General features: G+C 41.4%; 1 protein-coding gene across 1 annotated transcript in view; it reads left to right on the plus strand.

The window, feature by feature from the left end:
* The window catches only part of LRRC1 (leucine rich repeat containing 1), a 126,803-nt gene that overhangs the window by 83,920 nt on the left and 27,055 nt on the right, over positions 1-15,828 (plus strand). The window contains exons 5-7 of the mRNA XM_059938983.1: positions 13,943-13,999; positions 14,295-14,358; positions 14,748-14,822. Of these exons, the coding sequence (XP_059794966.1) occupies positions 13,943-13,999; positions 14,295-14,358; positions 14,748-14,822 (196 nt within the window). The remainder of the gene's footprint in view (positions 1-13,942; positions 14,000-14,294; positions 14,359-14,747; positions 14,823-15,828) is intronic.

Here is a 15,828-nt window from a genome sequence, read left to right on the forward strand (position 1 = left end):
AGCAGGTCCTTCCTCAAAAAGGTCAACATAGTTACTATATGACCCAGCAGTTCCACTCCTTGTTATGTTTACCCAAGAGAATTGAAAACATATGTCTAGGGACTTCCCTGGTAGTGCAGTGGTTAAGAATCTGCCTGCCCATGCAGGGGACACGGGTTTGAGCCCTGGTCCAGGAAGATCCCACATGCCACGGAGCAGCTAAGCCCGTGCGCCACAACTACTGAGCCTGCGTGCCACAACGACTGGAGCCCATGAGCCACAAGTACTGAAACCAGCACGCCTAGAGCCCGTGCTCCACAACAAGAGAAGCTACCGCATTGAGAAGCCCACGCACCGCAACAAAGAGTAGCCCCCGCTCGACGCAACTAGAGAAAGCCCGAGTGCAGCAACAAAGACCCAGTGCAGCCAAAAATAAATAAATAAATTTATATTAAAAAAAAGAAAACATACGTCTATAAAAAAATGTGTGCACGGGGACTTCCCCGGTGGCGCATTGATTAAGAATCCGCCTGCCAATGCAGGGGACATGGGTTCGAGCCCTGGTCCGGGAAGAGTCCCGCATGCCACGGAGCAACTAAGCCCGTGTGCCACAACTACTGAAGCCTGCGGGCCTAGAGCCCTTGCTCTGCAACATGAGAAGCCCGTGCACCACAACAAAGAGTAGCCCCCTCTCGCCGCAACTAGAGGAAGCCCGCACGCAGCAACGAAGACCCAACGCAGCCAAAAATAAATACATAAATAAATAAAAATGTGTGCACGGATGTTCATAGCAGCATCATTCATAATAGCCAAAAGGAAGAAACAGCTCAAATTTTCATCAGTGATGAACTGATAAACAAAATGTGCTTACGTCTATGTAATGGAATATTATTCAGCCATAAAAAGTAGTGAGGTACTGACACATGCTACAATGTGGATAAACCTAGAAAACATGTTAAGTAAGGAAGTCAGACAGAAAAGGCCACACATTGTATGATTCCATTTATATGAAGTGTCCAGTATAGGTAAATCCATAGAGACAGAAATTAAATTAGTGGTTGCCAGGGGCAGGGGTTGGGTGGGCCAGGGTAAGGGGAACAGGGTGCGGATAAGGAATGGCTTCTGATGGGTCTGAAGTTTCTTTTTGGATGATGGAAATTTTCTGGAATTAGGTAGTGGTGATGTTTGTACGGCCTTATGAATATACTGAAAACCACCGAATAGTACACATTGTAAAGGTGGATATTATAGTATGTGAAATGTATCTCAATTTAAAAAAAAGAGTGGACGTTAGGCAAACTTGAGCCTGGTGCTGCTGAGGGATGATGCTACACCTGGGAAATGGACCTAGGTTTATTCTTGCAGGAACTCCTCCCTAAGGTAGCCTTACAGGCAATGTGCTGAGGTCGTTTCGTCTCAGTTACTGGCACCTGTTGATCAGCAGGTCTGCACAGCCAGAGCCTCCAAAAGGTCCAGGTGTTGTGGAGGGGTGGGGGTGGGGTAGGGAGGATACAGAAGCCCCATCGGGAACTTGTGGAGGATTTTGAGAATCTGGGGAGGCTCTGCCTCCATTGGGAGCTGCTGTGTCTCGACTTTGTATATCTGGCTCCATGAGATTCCATATCCTTTGCCATTAAAGAAACTGGTGCCATCAGAAAAAAAAAAAAAGTTAAGTTAGCCTCAATATGTCTAGACATCTCTACTCTGTTTAATTAAGTTTTCTCCTCGAAAAAGAGCATTCTTTAAGAAGAAGAAATATAAGCAATGGACTGGCATGGTGCCCAAAACCCAGTGGTCAGTCACTAAATGGTTATTATCAATAAAGATTTGATTGTGACCGTTTGCTAATAGAAGTGGAAGAAGCAGATAAGCCCTGGGTTCTCTGGCAGATTGAAGTCAAGTGTGTGGTTGTGATTTTGTGTCTGCTGCCCTTGGGAATGGTAACCTGTTAGTACGTGCTGCCTGAGAGGAATAAATCTTTTTGAAAACTGTTACTGTATATAATGGTCTTTTTTTTTTTTTTTTTTTGAGGCCCGGAAATTTCTGTAAAATATTTGTTGTTCCAAAAACCAAATGAACAATTTTTAGAAGAATTTCTAGAGCAAAGCCACCATAAGGAAGTTTGTAACTAGAGATTTCTTAAATACTAATCTGGTATTAAAAAAGCAGAAACACTATGAGTGTGTGTTTCTCCCCCATTCCAGTCAAATGTTATTGCCGTAAATGTTTACAGATTTTATATTTTAATGGTTTAATATTGTACTGCCATTTGTTTGCTTGGGGCACCTTAATTTATTTTATTCTTTACTTTCTTAATGATGTTGGCCACCGAAGTGGAAAAAAAAATCCAAGTGGTTTAGAAAGGAATTTTTGAAATATAGTGGAGAACAGATGTAAATTTTTTTAAAGTAACCCCTCATCCAGTCCCTGAAATAGAATCCTAAAAATATAGTTGGCCTACATTCTGGCTTACAGAAGAGTATAACTCTTGTGCCTGCTCTCAGGGACTGTGTAGAACATTAAGATCAGTGTTCTGGAAAGAAAGGCTTCTGTGCACACTCTTTCTGCAGGAGCTTGTTAGGTGTTCGTCTTTCTTTTCTTTTTTTAAGCTCCATTTGGTGATAAAAACGGTGGGAGTGAAGGGAGGATAGAAAATAGTGGTTTTTGTAGGAGGAGGATGAGGTCCTCCTGATGGTATCACATAGAAATTTAATTTGCCAGAAATTAAAATTGAAGGGTAAAATACCTGTTACTAGGGGAGTGGTTAAAAAAATTAAGGTCTATATAGATAGAGAGATACTATGCAATTAAAAAAATACTGGGGTGTACAGATAAGAAAGGAGACAAATATCTGCTCTGTATAGGATGCTACCTTTCGTGTGGAAAAAAAAGGAGGATAAGCCTATATATTCATACCTGTTTGTCTCTGCATAAAAGGCAACTCTGGGTGGACACATAAATATCTAACAAAAAGGGTTATTTCTAGTGAGAGGGTCTAGGTGGTAGGAAACCAGATAGGAGGAAACTTATTACTGGATACTTTGTTTTACATACATGTAGGTTCATGTATTACCTATTCACAAAGTTGACTTCACAAACTCAAGGGTGAGAGATGGCAGAAGATGGTGATTAAAAATGCAGATTCCCTGGTGAATCTTGGCTCTGCCCCTTCCCAGTTGTGGAAGACCTTGTTCAGGTCCCCTCTGTGTGCCTCCATTTTCTCATCCATAAAAGTTAATTCTTGGAAAGCGCTTGCACTAGTATCTGTTGTATAGTAATCTGCTGATACCATTATTAGAAGTCAGAGGATTAATGACTAGTCATTCTCATTTTGCATCTCAGTGTCTAATCTTTGGTCACATTTGTAAAAGTATTAGAAGTACCGGATGCTTTCTTTCATCTCTATAATACCACGTGTTGACTGAAGCAGCTGATAAATGCATGTGGAGTTTCTCTTGGCCTGTGGTTAAGAGCCTGGCCTCTGAAGTAGACAGAATTGCATTCAGGTCCCCCGAATGCATCAGTTCTCAGCAGCGTGTCCTTTACTCGGTACTGCTGAAAGATATGCAGAGATGCTGGAGTGGAATTGACCAGGTTGCCTTGATGGGGAAGGCTCCATCCTGAAGTCTTTTTTTTTTTTTTTTTTTAACATCTTTATTGGAGTATAATTGCTTTACAATGGTGTGTTACTTTCTGCTTTATAACAAAGTGAATCAGTTATACATAAACATATATCCCCATATCTCTTCCCTCTTGCATCTCCCTTCCTCCCACCCTCCCTATCCCACCCCTCTAGGTGGTCACAAAGCACCGAGCTGATCTCCCTGTGCTATGCGGCTGCTTCCCATTAGCTATCTATTTTACATTTGGTAGTGTATATATGTCCTTGCCACTCTCTCACTTCGTCCCAGCTTACCCTTCCCCCTCCCCATGTCCTCAAGTCCATTCTCTACTAGGTCTGCGTCTTTATTCCCGTCTTGCCCCTAGGTTCTTCATGACCATTTTTTTTTCTTAGATTCCGTATATATGTGTTAGCATACGGTATTGGTTTTTCTCTTTCTGACTTTACTCTGTATGACAGATTCTAGGTCCATCCACCTCACTACAAATAACTCAATTTCGTTTCCTTTTATGGCTGAGTAATATTCCATTGTATATATGTGCCATATCTTCTTTATCCATTCATCTGTTGATGGACACTTAGGTTGCTTCCATTCCCTGGCTATTGTAAATAGAGCTGCAATGAACATTGTGGTACATGACTCTTTGAATTATGGTTTTCTCAGGGTATATGCCCAGTAGTGGGATTGCTGGGTTGTATGGTAGTTCTATTTTTAGTTTTTTAAGGAACCTCCGTACTCTTCTCCATAGTGGCTGTATCAATTTACATTCCCACCAACAGTGCAAGAGGGTTCCCTTTTCTCCACACCCTCTCCAGCATTTATTGTTTGTAGATTTTTTGATGATGGCCATTCTGACTGGTGTGAGTTGATATCTTATTGTAGCTTTGATTTGCATTTCTCTAATGATTAATGATGTTGAGCATTCTTTCATGTGTTTGTTGGCCATCTGTATATCTTCTTTGGAGAAATGTCTATTTAGGTCTTCTGCCCATTTTTGGATTGGGTTGTTTGTTGTTTTCATATTGAGCTACATGAGCTGCTTGTAAATTTTGGAGATTAATCCTTTGTCAGTTGCTTCATTTGCAAATATTTTCTCCCATTCTGAGGGTTGTCTTTTCATCTTGTTTATGGTTTCCTTTGCTGTGCAAAAGCTTTTACGTTTCATTAGGTCCCATTTGTTTATTTTTGTTTTTATTTCCATTTCTGTAGGAGGTGGGTCAAAAAGGATCTTGCTGTGATTTATGTCATAGAATGTTCTGCCTATGTTTTCCTCTAAGAGTTTGATAGTGTCTGGCGTTACATTTAGGTCTTTAATCCATTTTGAGTTTATTTTTGTGTATGGTGTTAGGAAGTGTCCTAATTTCATTCTTTTACCTGTAGCTGTGCAGTTTTCCCAGCACCACTTATTGAAGAGGCTGTCTTTTCTCCACTGTATATTCTTGCCTCCTTTATCAAAGATAAGGTGACCATATGTGCTTGGGTTTATCTCTGGGCTATCTATCCTGTTCCATTGATCTATATTTCTTTTTTTTTGTGCCAGTACCATACTGTCTTGATTATGGCAGCTTTGTAGTATAGTCTGAAGTCAGGGAGCCTGATTCCTCCAGCTCCGTTTTTCTGCCTCAAGATTGCTTTGGCTATTTGGGGTCTTCTGTGTTTCCATACAAATTGTGAGATTTTTTTGTTCTAGTTCTGTGAAAAATGCCACTGGTAGTTTGATAGGGATTGCATTGAATCTGTAGATTGCTTTGGGTAGTATAGTCATTTTCACAATGTTGATTCTTCCAATCCAAGAACATGGTATAGCTCTCCATCTATTTGTATTATCTTTAATTTCTTTTATCAGTGTCTTATAATTTTCTGCATACAGGTCTTTTGTCTCCTTAGGTATGTTTATTCCTAGATATTTTATTCTTTTTGTTGCAATGGTAAATAGGAGTGTTTTCTTAATTTCACTTTCAGTTTTTTCATCATTAGTGTATAGGAATGCAAGAGATTTCTCTGCATTAATTTTGTATCCTGCTACTTTACCAAATTCATTGATTAGCTCTAATAGTTTTCTGGTAGCATCTTTAGGATTCTCTGTGTATAGTATCTTGTCATCTGCAGACAGGGACAGCTTTACTTCTTCTTTTCTGATTTGGATTCCTTTTATTTCTTTTTCTTCTGTGATTGCTGTGGCTAAAACTTCCATAACTATGTTGAATAATAGTGGTGAGAGTGGACACACTTATGTTGTTCCTGATCTTAGTGGAAATGGTTTCAGCTTTTCACCATTGAGGATGATGTTGGCTATGGGTTTGTCATATATGGCCTTTATTATGTTGAGGTAAGTTCCCTCTATGCCTACTTTCTGGAGGGTTTTTTTATCATAAATTGGTGTTGAATTTTGTTGAAAGCTTTTTCTGCATCTATTGAGATGATCATATGGTTTTTCTCCTTCAATTTGTTAATATGGTGTATCACATTGATTGATTTGCGTATATTGAGGAATCCTTGCATTCCTGGGATAAACCCCAGTTAATCATGGTGTATGATCCTTTTAATGTGCTGTTGGATTCTGTTTGCTAGTAATTTGTTGAGGATTTTCGCATCTATGTTCATCAGTGATATTGGCCTGTAGCTTTCTTTTTTTGTGATATCTTTGTCTGGTTTTGGTATCAGAGTGGTGGTGGCCTCACAGAATGAGTTTGGGAGTGCTCCTCCCTCTGCTATATTTTGGAAGAGTTTGAGAAGGATAGGTGTTAGCTCTTCTCTAAATGTTTGATAGAATTTGCCTGTGAAGCCATCTGGTCCTGGGCTTTTGTTTGTTGGAAGGTTTTTAATCAAAGTTTCAATTTCAGTGCTTGTGATTGGTCTGTTTATATTTTCTATTTCTTCCTGGTTCAGTCCCGGAAGGTTGTACTTTTCTAAGAATTTGTCTGTTTCTTCCAGCTTGTCCATCTTATTGGCATATAGTTGCTTGTAGTAATCTCTCATGATCCTTTGTATTTCTACAGGGACCGTTGTTACTTCTTCTTTTTCATTTCTAATTCTATTGATTTGAGTCTTCTCCCTTTTTTTCTTGATGAGTCTGGCTAATGGTTTATCAATTTTGTTTATCTTCTCAAAGAACCAGCTTTTAGTTTTATTGATCTTTGCTATTGTTTCCTTCATTTCTTTTTCATTTATTTCTGATCTGATCTTTATGATTTCTTTCCTTCTGCTAACTTTGGGGTTTTTTAAATCTTCTTTCTGTAATTGCTTTAGGTGTAAGGTTAGGTTGTTTATTTGAGATGTTTCTTGTTTCCTAAGGTAGGATTGTAGTGCTATAAACTTCCCTCTTAGAACTGCTTTTGCTGCATCCCATAGGTTTTGGGTCGTCGTGTTTTCATTGTCATTCGTTTGTAGGTATTTTTTGATTTCCTCTTTGATTTCTTCAGTGCTCTCTTGGTTATTAAGTAGTGTATTGTTTAGCCTCCATGTGTTTATATTTTTTTTTTTTTTTTTTTTTAAAGTATTTATTTATTTATTTATTTATGGCTGTGTTGGGTCTTCGTTTCTGTGTAAGGGCTTTCTCTAGTTGTGGCAAGTGGGGGCCACTCTTCATCACGGTGCGCGGGCCTCTCACCGTCGCGGCCTCTCTTGTTGTGGAGCACAGGCTCCAGACGCACAGGCTCAGTAATTGTGGCTCACGGGCCCAGTTGCTCCGCGGCATGTGGGATCTTCCCAGACCAGGGCTCGAACCCGTGTCCCCTGCATTGGCAGGCAGACTCTCAACAACTGCGCCACCAGGGAAGCCCTATATTTTTAACAGATTTTTTCCTGTAATTGATATCTAGTCTCATAGTGTTGTGGTTGGAAAAGATACTTGATACGATTTCAATTTTCTTAAATTTACCAAGGCTTGATGTGTGACCCAAGATATGATCTATCCTGGAGAATGTTCCATGAGCCCTTGAGAAGAAAGTGTATTCTGTTGTTTTTCGATGGAATGTCCTATAAATATCAATTAAGTCCATCTTGTTTAATGTATCATTTAAAGCTTGTGTTTCCTTATTTATTTTCAGTTTGGTTGATCTGTCCGTTGGTGAAAGTGGGGTGTTAAAGTCCCCTACTATGATTGTGTTACTGTCGGTTTCCCCTTTTATGGCTGTTAGTATTTGCCTTATGTATTGAGGCACTCCTATGTTGGGTGCATAAATATTTACAATTCTTATATCTTCTTCTTGGATTGATCCCTTGATCATTATGTAGTGTCCTTCTTTGTCTGTTGTATAGTCTTTGTTTTAAAGTCTATTTTGTCTGATATGAGAATTGCTACTGCAGCTTTCTTTTGATTTCCATTTGCATGGAATATCTTTTTCCATCCCCCCACTTTCAGTCTGTACGTATTTTTCAGTCTGAAGTGGGTCTCTTGTAGACAGCATATATATGGGTCTTGTTTTTGTATCCATTCAGCCAGTCTATGTCTTTTGGTTGGAGCATTTAATCCATTTACATTTAAGGTAATTATCGATATATATGTTCCTATTACCATTTTCTTAATTGTTTTGGGTTTGTTATTGTAGGTCTTTTCCTTCTCTTGTGTTTCCTGCCTAGAGAAGTTCCTTTAGGATTTGTTGTAAAGCTCGTTTGGTGGTGCTGAATTCTCTTAGCTCTTGCTTGTCTGTAAAGGTTTTAATGTCTCTGTCAAATCTGAATGAGATCCTGCTGGGTAGAGTAATCTTGGTTGTAGGTTTTTCCCCTTCATCACTTTAAATATGTCCTGCTACTCCCTTCTGGCTTGGAGAGTGTCTGCTGAAAGATCAGCTGTTAACCTTATGGGGATTCCCTTGTATGTTATTTGTTGTTTTTCCCTTGCTGCTTTTAATATTTTTTCTTTGTAATTAATTTTTGATAGTTTGATTAATATGTGTCTTGGCGTGATTATCCTTGGATTTATCCTGTATGGGACTCTCTGTGCTTCCTGGACTTGATTAACTATTTCCTTTCCCATATTAGGGAAGTTTTCAACTATAATCTCTTCAAATATTTTCTCAGTCCCTTTCTTTTTCTCCTTCTTCTGGGACCCCTATAATTTGAATGTTGATGAGTTTAATGTTGTACCAGAGGTCTCTGAGACTGTCCTCAATTCTTTTCATTTTTTTTTCTTTATTCTGCTCTGCAGTCGTTATTTCCACTATTTTATCTTCCAGGTCACTTATCTGTTCTTCTGCCTCAGTTATTCTGCTATTGATCCCTTCTACAGAATTTTTAATTTCATTTATTGTGTTGTTCATCACTGTTTGTTTGCTGTTTAGTTCTTCTAGGTCCTTTTTAAACATTTCTTGTATTTTCTCCATTCTATTTCCAAGATTTGGATCCTCTTTACTATCATTACTCTGAATTCTTTTTCAGGTAGAATACCTATTTCCTCTTCATTTGTTTGGTCTGGTGGGTTTTTGCCTTGCTCCTTCATCTGCTGTGTTTCTCTGTCTTCTCATTTTGCTTAACTTACTGTGTTTGGGGTCTCCTTTCACAGGCTGCAGGTTCGTAGTTCCCGTTGTTTTTGGTGTCTGCCCCCAGTGGCTAAGGTTCAGTGGGTTGTGTAGGCTTCTTGGTGGAGGGGACTAGTGCCTGTGTTCTGGTGGATGAGGCTGGATCTTGTCTTTCTGGTGGGCACGTCCACGTCTGGTGGTGTGTTTTGGGATGTCTGTGGCCTTATTATGATTTTAGGCAGCCTCTCTGCTAATGGGTGGGGTTGTGTTCCTGTCTTGCTAGTTGTTTGGCATAGGGTGTCCAGCACTGGAGTTTCCTGGTCATTGAGTGGAGCTGGGTCTTGGCGTTGCGATGGAGATCTCTGGGAGATTTTCGCTGTTTGATATTACGTGGAGCTGGGATGTCTCTTGTGGGCCAATGTCCTGAACTTGGCTCTCCCACCACAGAGCCACAGCCCTGACGCCTGGCTGGAGCACCAAGAGCCTGTCATCCACACGGTAGTTACAGGTATATTGCCTGTCTCAAAAAAATATTTTCTGGAAGAACATCTTCATTAGAAAGTCTTCTAGTCATGCACTTAAGTCACTTTTTAAAATTCCATAAGACATCTTCTTAGTAGAATAGACAATTATCCATTTTTTACATGCTATGTATTACAATGGGAGTTCCATCTCTATATTCCTTACACTGTCGGAGGCCTGAGCAGTGGAAGCTGTGGGCCCATCTTCAGGGCCGGCTGAGGGCTCCAGTCTCAGAAGGGAAGTGCTGAAAGGGCACAGATGGCACCTGGCACCTTCAGACCAGTCCCGACCTCAGGTTAGGTAGCAGTAAACTCAGGAGCGGTAGCAGAACCTTCTTGGTGGCAGCCAGCTCTTCCTTCACGACCTCCCCAGCGTCTTCCCATCCTGAAGTCTTGATTGAAGATGCCGTGTTTGGAAAAGCCAGGAGGGGAGATCATTCATCCATTCATTTTGGTCTTAATGTCTCTGGTCTAAACCTGCATTCAAGCAGACCCTGTTTTATGTCAGTTCTTCCTAGAACGGCCTAGGAGAACCACGTTCTGGAGGGGCTGGTAGGATTCTGTGTTTGGTCCAGGACTGTCCAGGGCAAGTTACTGACGAGAACCAAACCCATGGTTTCATTCGAGAATCAGTTAATGACTGAACTGAGAACGACCAGCCCAGGTTACACTCCGAGGTTTGGGCTTACGTGGGAGGTGGGCGTCTGTAGTCAAACCACTGTCTTTGCTTTTTATTCATTGTTGTCCCTCGAGTCACCAATTATGGATGATGTATCCTTAAAAATTGGCCAGTGCCAGCCGCTCCCCATCTGTAGGCCTGTCCTTGGAGGAGGTTTTGGGCAGAGAGGATGACTCCTGTGGTTGATAGCATCTTATAGCAATCTTTTCAGAGACCCTGACTTGGGGCACACATATTTGTGAGGCCCCTGATTGTGCTTGGGTACAGGGCTATCTCAAGGAACCAAGGTACCAAACTGGCTCTGTTAACTTGAAGGGAATATATGTCATGCCTTATTTGCTGCAATAGATATGATTGTATTCATTTTAGGGGAATTGAGGCGCTGTGGTGAAGCACTTCAGCCAAGCAAATCCAAGTAGTTGTGAGGGATGGCCCTCGTTCCTCTCAGGCTCTTTTTAGATAAACTTTCATCAGTGGGTCCCTAGAGTCTGATTATAATATCCCAGTTTCTTCAGTTTAAATAGTTTAAGATAACGGGGAAGCATCACCCCAGAAAGGATATTATTTTATACACTTTATTTTAAATTAATTTTTGAGTTTTGAAAGGTTACAAAAATAGGATATTTTTTGTTGTCGCTGTAACTAACACCCATGCATCCACATTTCCCTACTATCCCAAAACGATAGAAACTAAGAGGTTTTATAGTCAGAACCTTCTTACGTAACAGGGTGTTATATTTGGGTGTTAGCACGATAGGTGATGTTGTTATTATAAGTTCTGTATATTCACAAGCCTGTTGGCGTTTTTGCAGCATTTTTGCTCAAGAATGATTCGCTTTCAGTAACTGTGGCCTGTGCCTTTCCCCCTTAAGACAAAATTTAGAGATAATTTCAAAATGTGTTATCATATTTTTAAAGTGACATAAATCTACAAAAACCCCAATGTCCTTGGTGTGGTTGAGGAGGTAAGATTTCTGTATTTGCCCTAAATTGACAGGTGTTTTTATTTTATTTTATTTTATTTTTAATATTTATTTATTTATTTATTCGGCTGCACCAGGTCCTAGTTGTGACACATGGGATCAGCATGCGGGATCTTCGTTGTGGTGTGCGGGATCTTTAGTTGCAGCATGCGAACTCTTAGTTGCGCCATGTGGGATCTAATTTCCTGACCAGGGATCGAACCCGGGCCCCCTGCATTGGGAGCGCGGAGTCTTAGCCACTGGACCACCAGGGAAGTCCCTGACAGGTGTTTTTAAAATGTAAAGTATAGAGAGTTCCAGAGAATGGCGTTCCCCAGGGCAAGGGCAGAGTCTTGGCTTTCACCAGATTTGAATTGTGGCTTTGCCGCTGTCTGATGGACCTCACTTTCCTAATGGTGTCATCCCAGTGGTATTGACAATGTGCTGGTTGTTCCTGGTCCGGAGATGACACAGGTAAGGTGCCCCACCCAGCGTCTCCTGCCCCAGGTGGTGTCCCAGGTGGCGGGCGGGTCCCAGCTCTGTTCTGTTTCAGGCAGGAGGCCTCAGACCAGGGCTGCAGACCTTGGTGCAACACTCAGTAGCAGGGCCTGGGTGACACTGCTTCTTTGCAAGTTGCTTTTGATGATGCCCAGGGAGTAAAGATTTTGAAGCAAAGAAGGACTTTTCCCCTCCTTTCATTAGTGGATGTCCTTAGTGGGTCAAAAGAGGCATGAAAGTAATGAACATTAAGTAGATAAAATGACAATTCTATCAGTGGTTTTTAAAATAGAAATGTGAAAACAGCCAAATGACGATCACCTTCCCCATAAAACTGGCTAGCGGTTCCAGGAACATTTAAAATTGAAAACAAAGCCCTTCGTTTTTAAGTTTTTACTTTTACAGTGAGTTAATGTCAGTCTCCCCCTTATCTACAGGTTGCTTTTGGGGGCAGATACTGCACCCTCTCCCTCCCATGTTCTATTTCTTCTACGTAAAGGCTTGGCCCAGAGGCAGTAGAACTGGGTAGCTGCGACTCCCACCTGGGTGCATTTTGGGGAAAGACTAATTGATATTAAATTCACAATTACTTATTAGCAGAGATATTGACTTTTTTTAAGAAAAGTATGTTATAAAGAGTTGTATTTGTTTGCTCTTGCTTTAATTGTGAAAACCGTTACTCAGTTTCTAAATTTCTAAAATTAGTTTTAGTTCTCTAAAATTGGAGGAGGAGATACCTATCTGTGCATTTCCTGGTATAGTTCAAATACACTTTCAAGCCCATGGGCTTTACGTGTGTATTGTATTGTTTCTGAAAATCAAATTTACATTTTCTGGTATTATGAAACCGGCTTTGTCAGTGCCCGTGATTCTGGCTTTGATGTTGGAAGGAGTACAGAGGATTAAGGCAGATGAGAGAGTTAGGATGATGTCTGACTCCCCGTGTTCTGTGCGCTCACGCGTCAATGCCCTCCACATCTGGTCATTACTCTGGTGACATTAGCAAAAGCTGGAGTTCTCTATTGGTTAGAGCTTAGCACAGTGCCTGCTGGAGAAATAGACCAACCGATGATCTACTGAATCAGTACGTCGTGCCAGTGCTGACATACTTGGACGTGTGTGGTGTCTGCTGATTCAGAATTGCCACTGCCACCCAGATCGTCGGCATCTGGGGAGACCATCTGTCTCCTTGCACCGTGTTCCTAATAGGCATGGATTACAGCCGAGAGGCAGGAGAAGCTGCTGAAAGGAGTGCCATTCGGGGTTTATTAAGAATAAAAGCAACATTACCACAGCCGCTGCTTATTGAATCAGTCTCGCATCGTGGGCACTGCTTGGAGTGTGTTATTACTTGAGTCCTCCTGCATCTCAGTGCTCCCTCGCCCTGTAAACTTGTGGTCTTAAGTAGAGCACATGGACTTTCTGGACCGACAGGCCCACTGCTTTCAGACGGGCATGGTTTCTTACTGATGTTTGTAAGAAGAGCTCCGTGAGATTAAAGGCTTTCCTGTTTTTATGGCAACAGCACATTTTCGACATTCTAAAGCCTAGAAGCACATATTCGGCTGCTATCTTGGTTCTGGGAGTGGTTGTCTTTCAAGGGCTAGAGAGTTATTTTCACATATCAACTGTACAAAGTATATGCATGAGGGTGCCTTACTGTGATGACACTGCTCTTTTTATTTTAGTATTAAAACTTGGGAAGTGGAGATGATGCTGTTTTCAGTGGGGGTGGGGGTGGTCATAGATGTTTTCCCCTGGGAAGTGACGTACAAGGTCTTATTAAGAGTTGCTCCTTGGGCTTCCCTGGTGGCGCAGTGGTTGAGAATCTGCCTGCCAATGCAGGGGACATGGGTTCGAGCCCTGGTCTGGGAGGATCCCACATGCCGCGGAGCAACTAGGCCCGTGAGCCACAACTACTGAGCCTGCGCGTCTGGAGCCTGTGCTCCGCAACAAGAGAGGCCGCGATAGTGAGAGACCCGCGCATCGCGATGAAGAGTGGCCCCCACTTGCAGCAACTAGAGAAATCCCTCGCACAGAAACGAAGACCCAACACGCCAAAAAATAAATAAAAAAATAAAAAAAACCCTCCCCCCAAAAAACTAGTCTATAAAAAAAATAAAATAAAGAGTTGCTCCTTGTGGGGTGTGTACTTTGGGGGGGTGGAGTAGGAAGAATCTCAGGAACTTTCCTTATACTTTTTCCTTCTGTTCATTTCTAGTCTTTATAACCTGGCTTCACTGGAACTGAGAGAGAATCTTCTTACGTATCTCCCTGAGTGAGTCTCTGGGGAAAAGGAGAGGGGGGGTTATGTACTGAATGAACTTCTTGAAGCATTAAAAAAAAAAAAAAAAAAAGTACTACAGTATCTTGTCAAAAAGAAATTCTGTGTCTTTTGGAAAATTTGAGAGATGCCAGCCTTCTCTCAATAGTCCTTCCTGTGCAATAATTATGACCATAAAATCCAGATGAATCTTATTTTGGGGAACTAGTCCAAGTGAGGAATGCCATATTGCTCAGCATTTCTAAGTCCTAAGCGCTCCCTCCCTTTGTTTTTTGTTTTTTTTTAATAGCTCTCTAACCCAGCTACGGAGACTAGAAGAACTTGATTTAGGAAACAATGAAATATATAATTTGGTAAGTCTGTACTGAAGAGAGATTTGAATTTCACCTTGTACCTTAGTCACGATCACAAAATATTTTGGGGGAGATCTGTAGGGATGCTTGTAAGCCAGTGTTTCCACGGATACAGCTTGGCAGCATTAGAGAATGTGCTTCAGTTCACACAGGTTAAGAGTTATGATTCAGGGGTGGAGGGTCACGGCTAGAGATGATGGGCATCAGTGGAAACAGCTGGCATTCTTGGGGAGCGTTGGGGATGCTTTTAGGAAGGGGGGGCTGATATTGGAGAAGTACCAACAAACGACCTCTACAGTACCCCATTACTAACTGTTGAATTAGGGTTCTTTCTTAATGGAAGGCTGGAAATTGGAGCTTTGTTACCATAACATTGCTTTTTGTTTTAGCCAGAATCGATTGGCGCTCTCTTACATCTAAAGGATCTCTGGTTGGATGGAAATCAACTGTCAGAATTACCTCAGGTGAGTGGTAATTTCACACTGTCTCCCCCAAAATGTAAAACCACCACCGCCTTCATGTGCTTCCTGCCTCTACATGAGATTTTCTGTAGGAGGGATCTTGAAAACCAAAACATCGGTTGAAAAAGCAGATTTGGAAAAATATATTGAGCATTCATTGTGCTGCATTGCTGTAGAAAAACTGAAAGCCTCAACCCACCGTTTCTAAAGATAGTAAATATATCCTTTAGTTTGTGAAGTCTGCATTTTATTTCATCCTTGCTTTATGCTTGGCTTGCCTGCTTGAAGCCCAGCAAATTTGGAAGTTACCAGGATGCCGGATTGTGATGGTAGAAGTTTCTGCCACTGTTTGTGATGTGCCTAGTGCTTTGGGATAGGTTGACCCCATTTTGCCCTGTAATAGTTGATGTAAAAGCAATGCAAAAAGCTTTTATTTCATATTTTTTCCAAGTGTTGCTATGGTGTAGCTGTAATGTCACACGCTGTTCATGTTTTTCCTGCTGTTACCACGTGTGAGAACCATGTTCGGAATGAAATGGAGTCTCGTGTGGGCTTCTGAGTACGTCGTGGTCACCTTGTGGGTCCCAGCAAGCAGGACCCGCTTTCTGGCCAGTTGAAAGAGAAACTTGAACTAACAAACAACAACACATGGGCATTTTCCCCTTACTTTGTTTTTCTCCAACTATTACTGAATTTTACTCTTTGGTATCTCTTACAGCCAGGGTTTAAAGTCAGAATATATTTCATGATGGTCTAGGTGTGTGTATTTTACTGTAATTCAGAAGCTGTCTGCTGGGCTGTGTGAACCTGCTGTGATGGGACCGTGCACTTCGGGTGGGGAATGTGTATCGGTGCAGGGAAGCCTAACACTAGAAAAAAGCACTTAAGTAAAATTCTAATTGTTGTAGTTAATAGTGCTGGAATTACCATTGACATCACCCACGACTAATGCAACTAAGGAACTAATCTGAGTCTATTTCTGAGGTCTTGGCTGCATTTGGGAAAAGGA

Source organism: Balaenoptera ricei, chromosome 11 (genome assembly GCF_028023285.1).
Source record: "Balaenoptera ricei isolate mBalRic1 chromosome 11, mBalRic1.hap2, whole genome shotgun sequence".
Classification (NCBI taxonomy): Eukaryota; Metazoa; Chordata; class Mammalia; order Artiodactyla; family Balaenopteridae; genus Balaenoptera; species Balaenoptera ricei.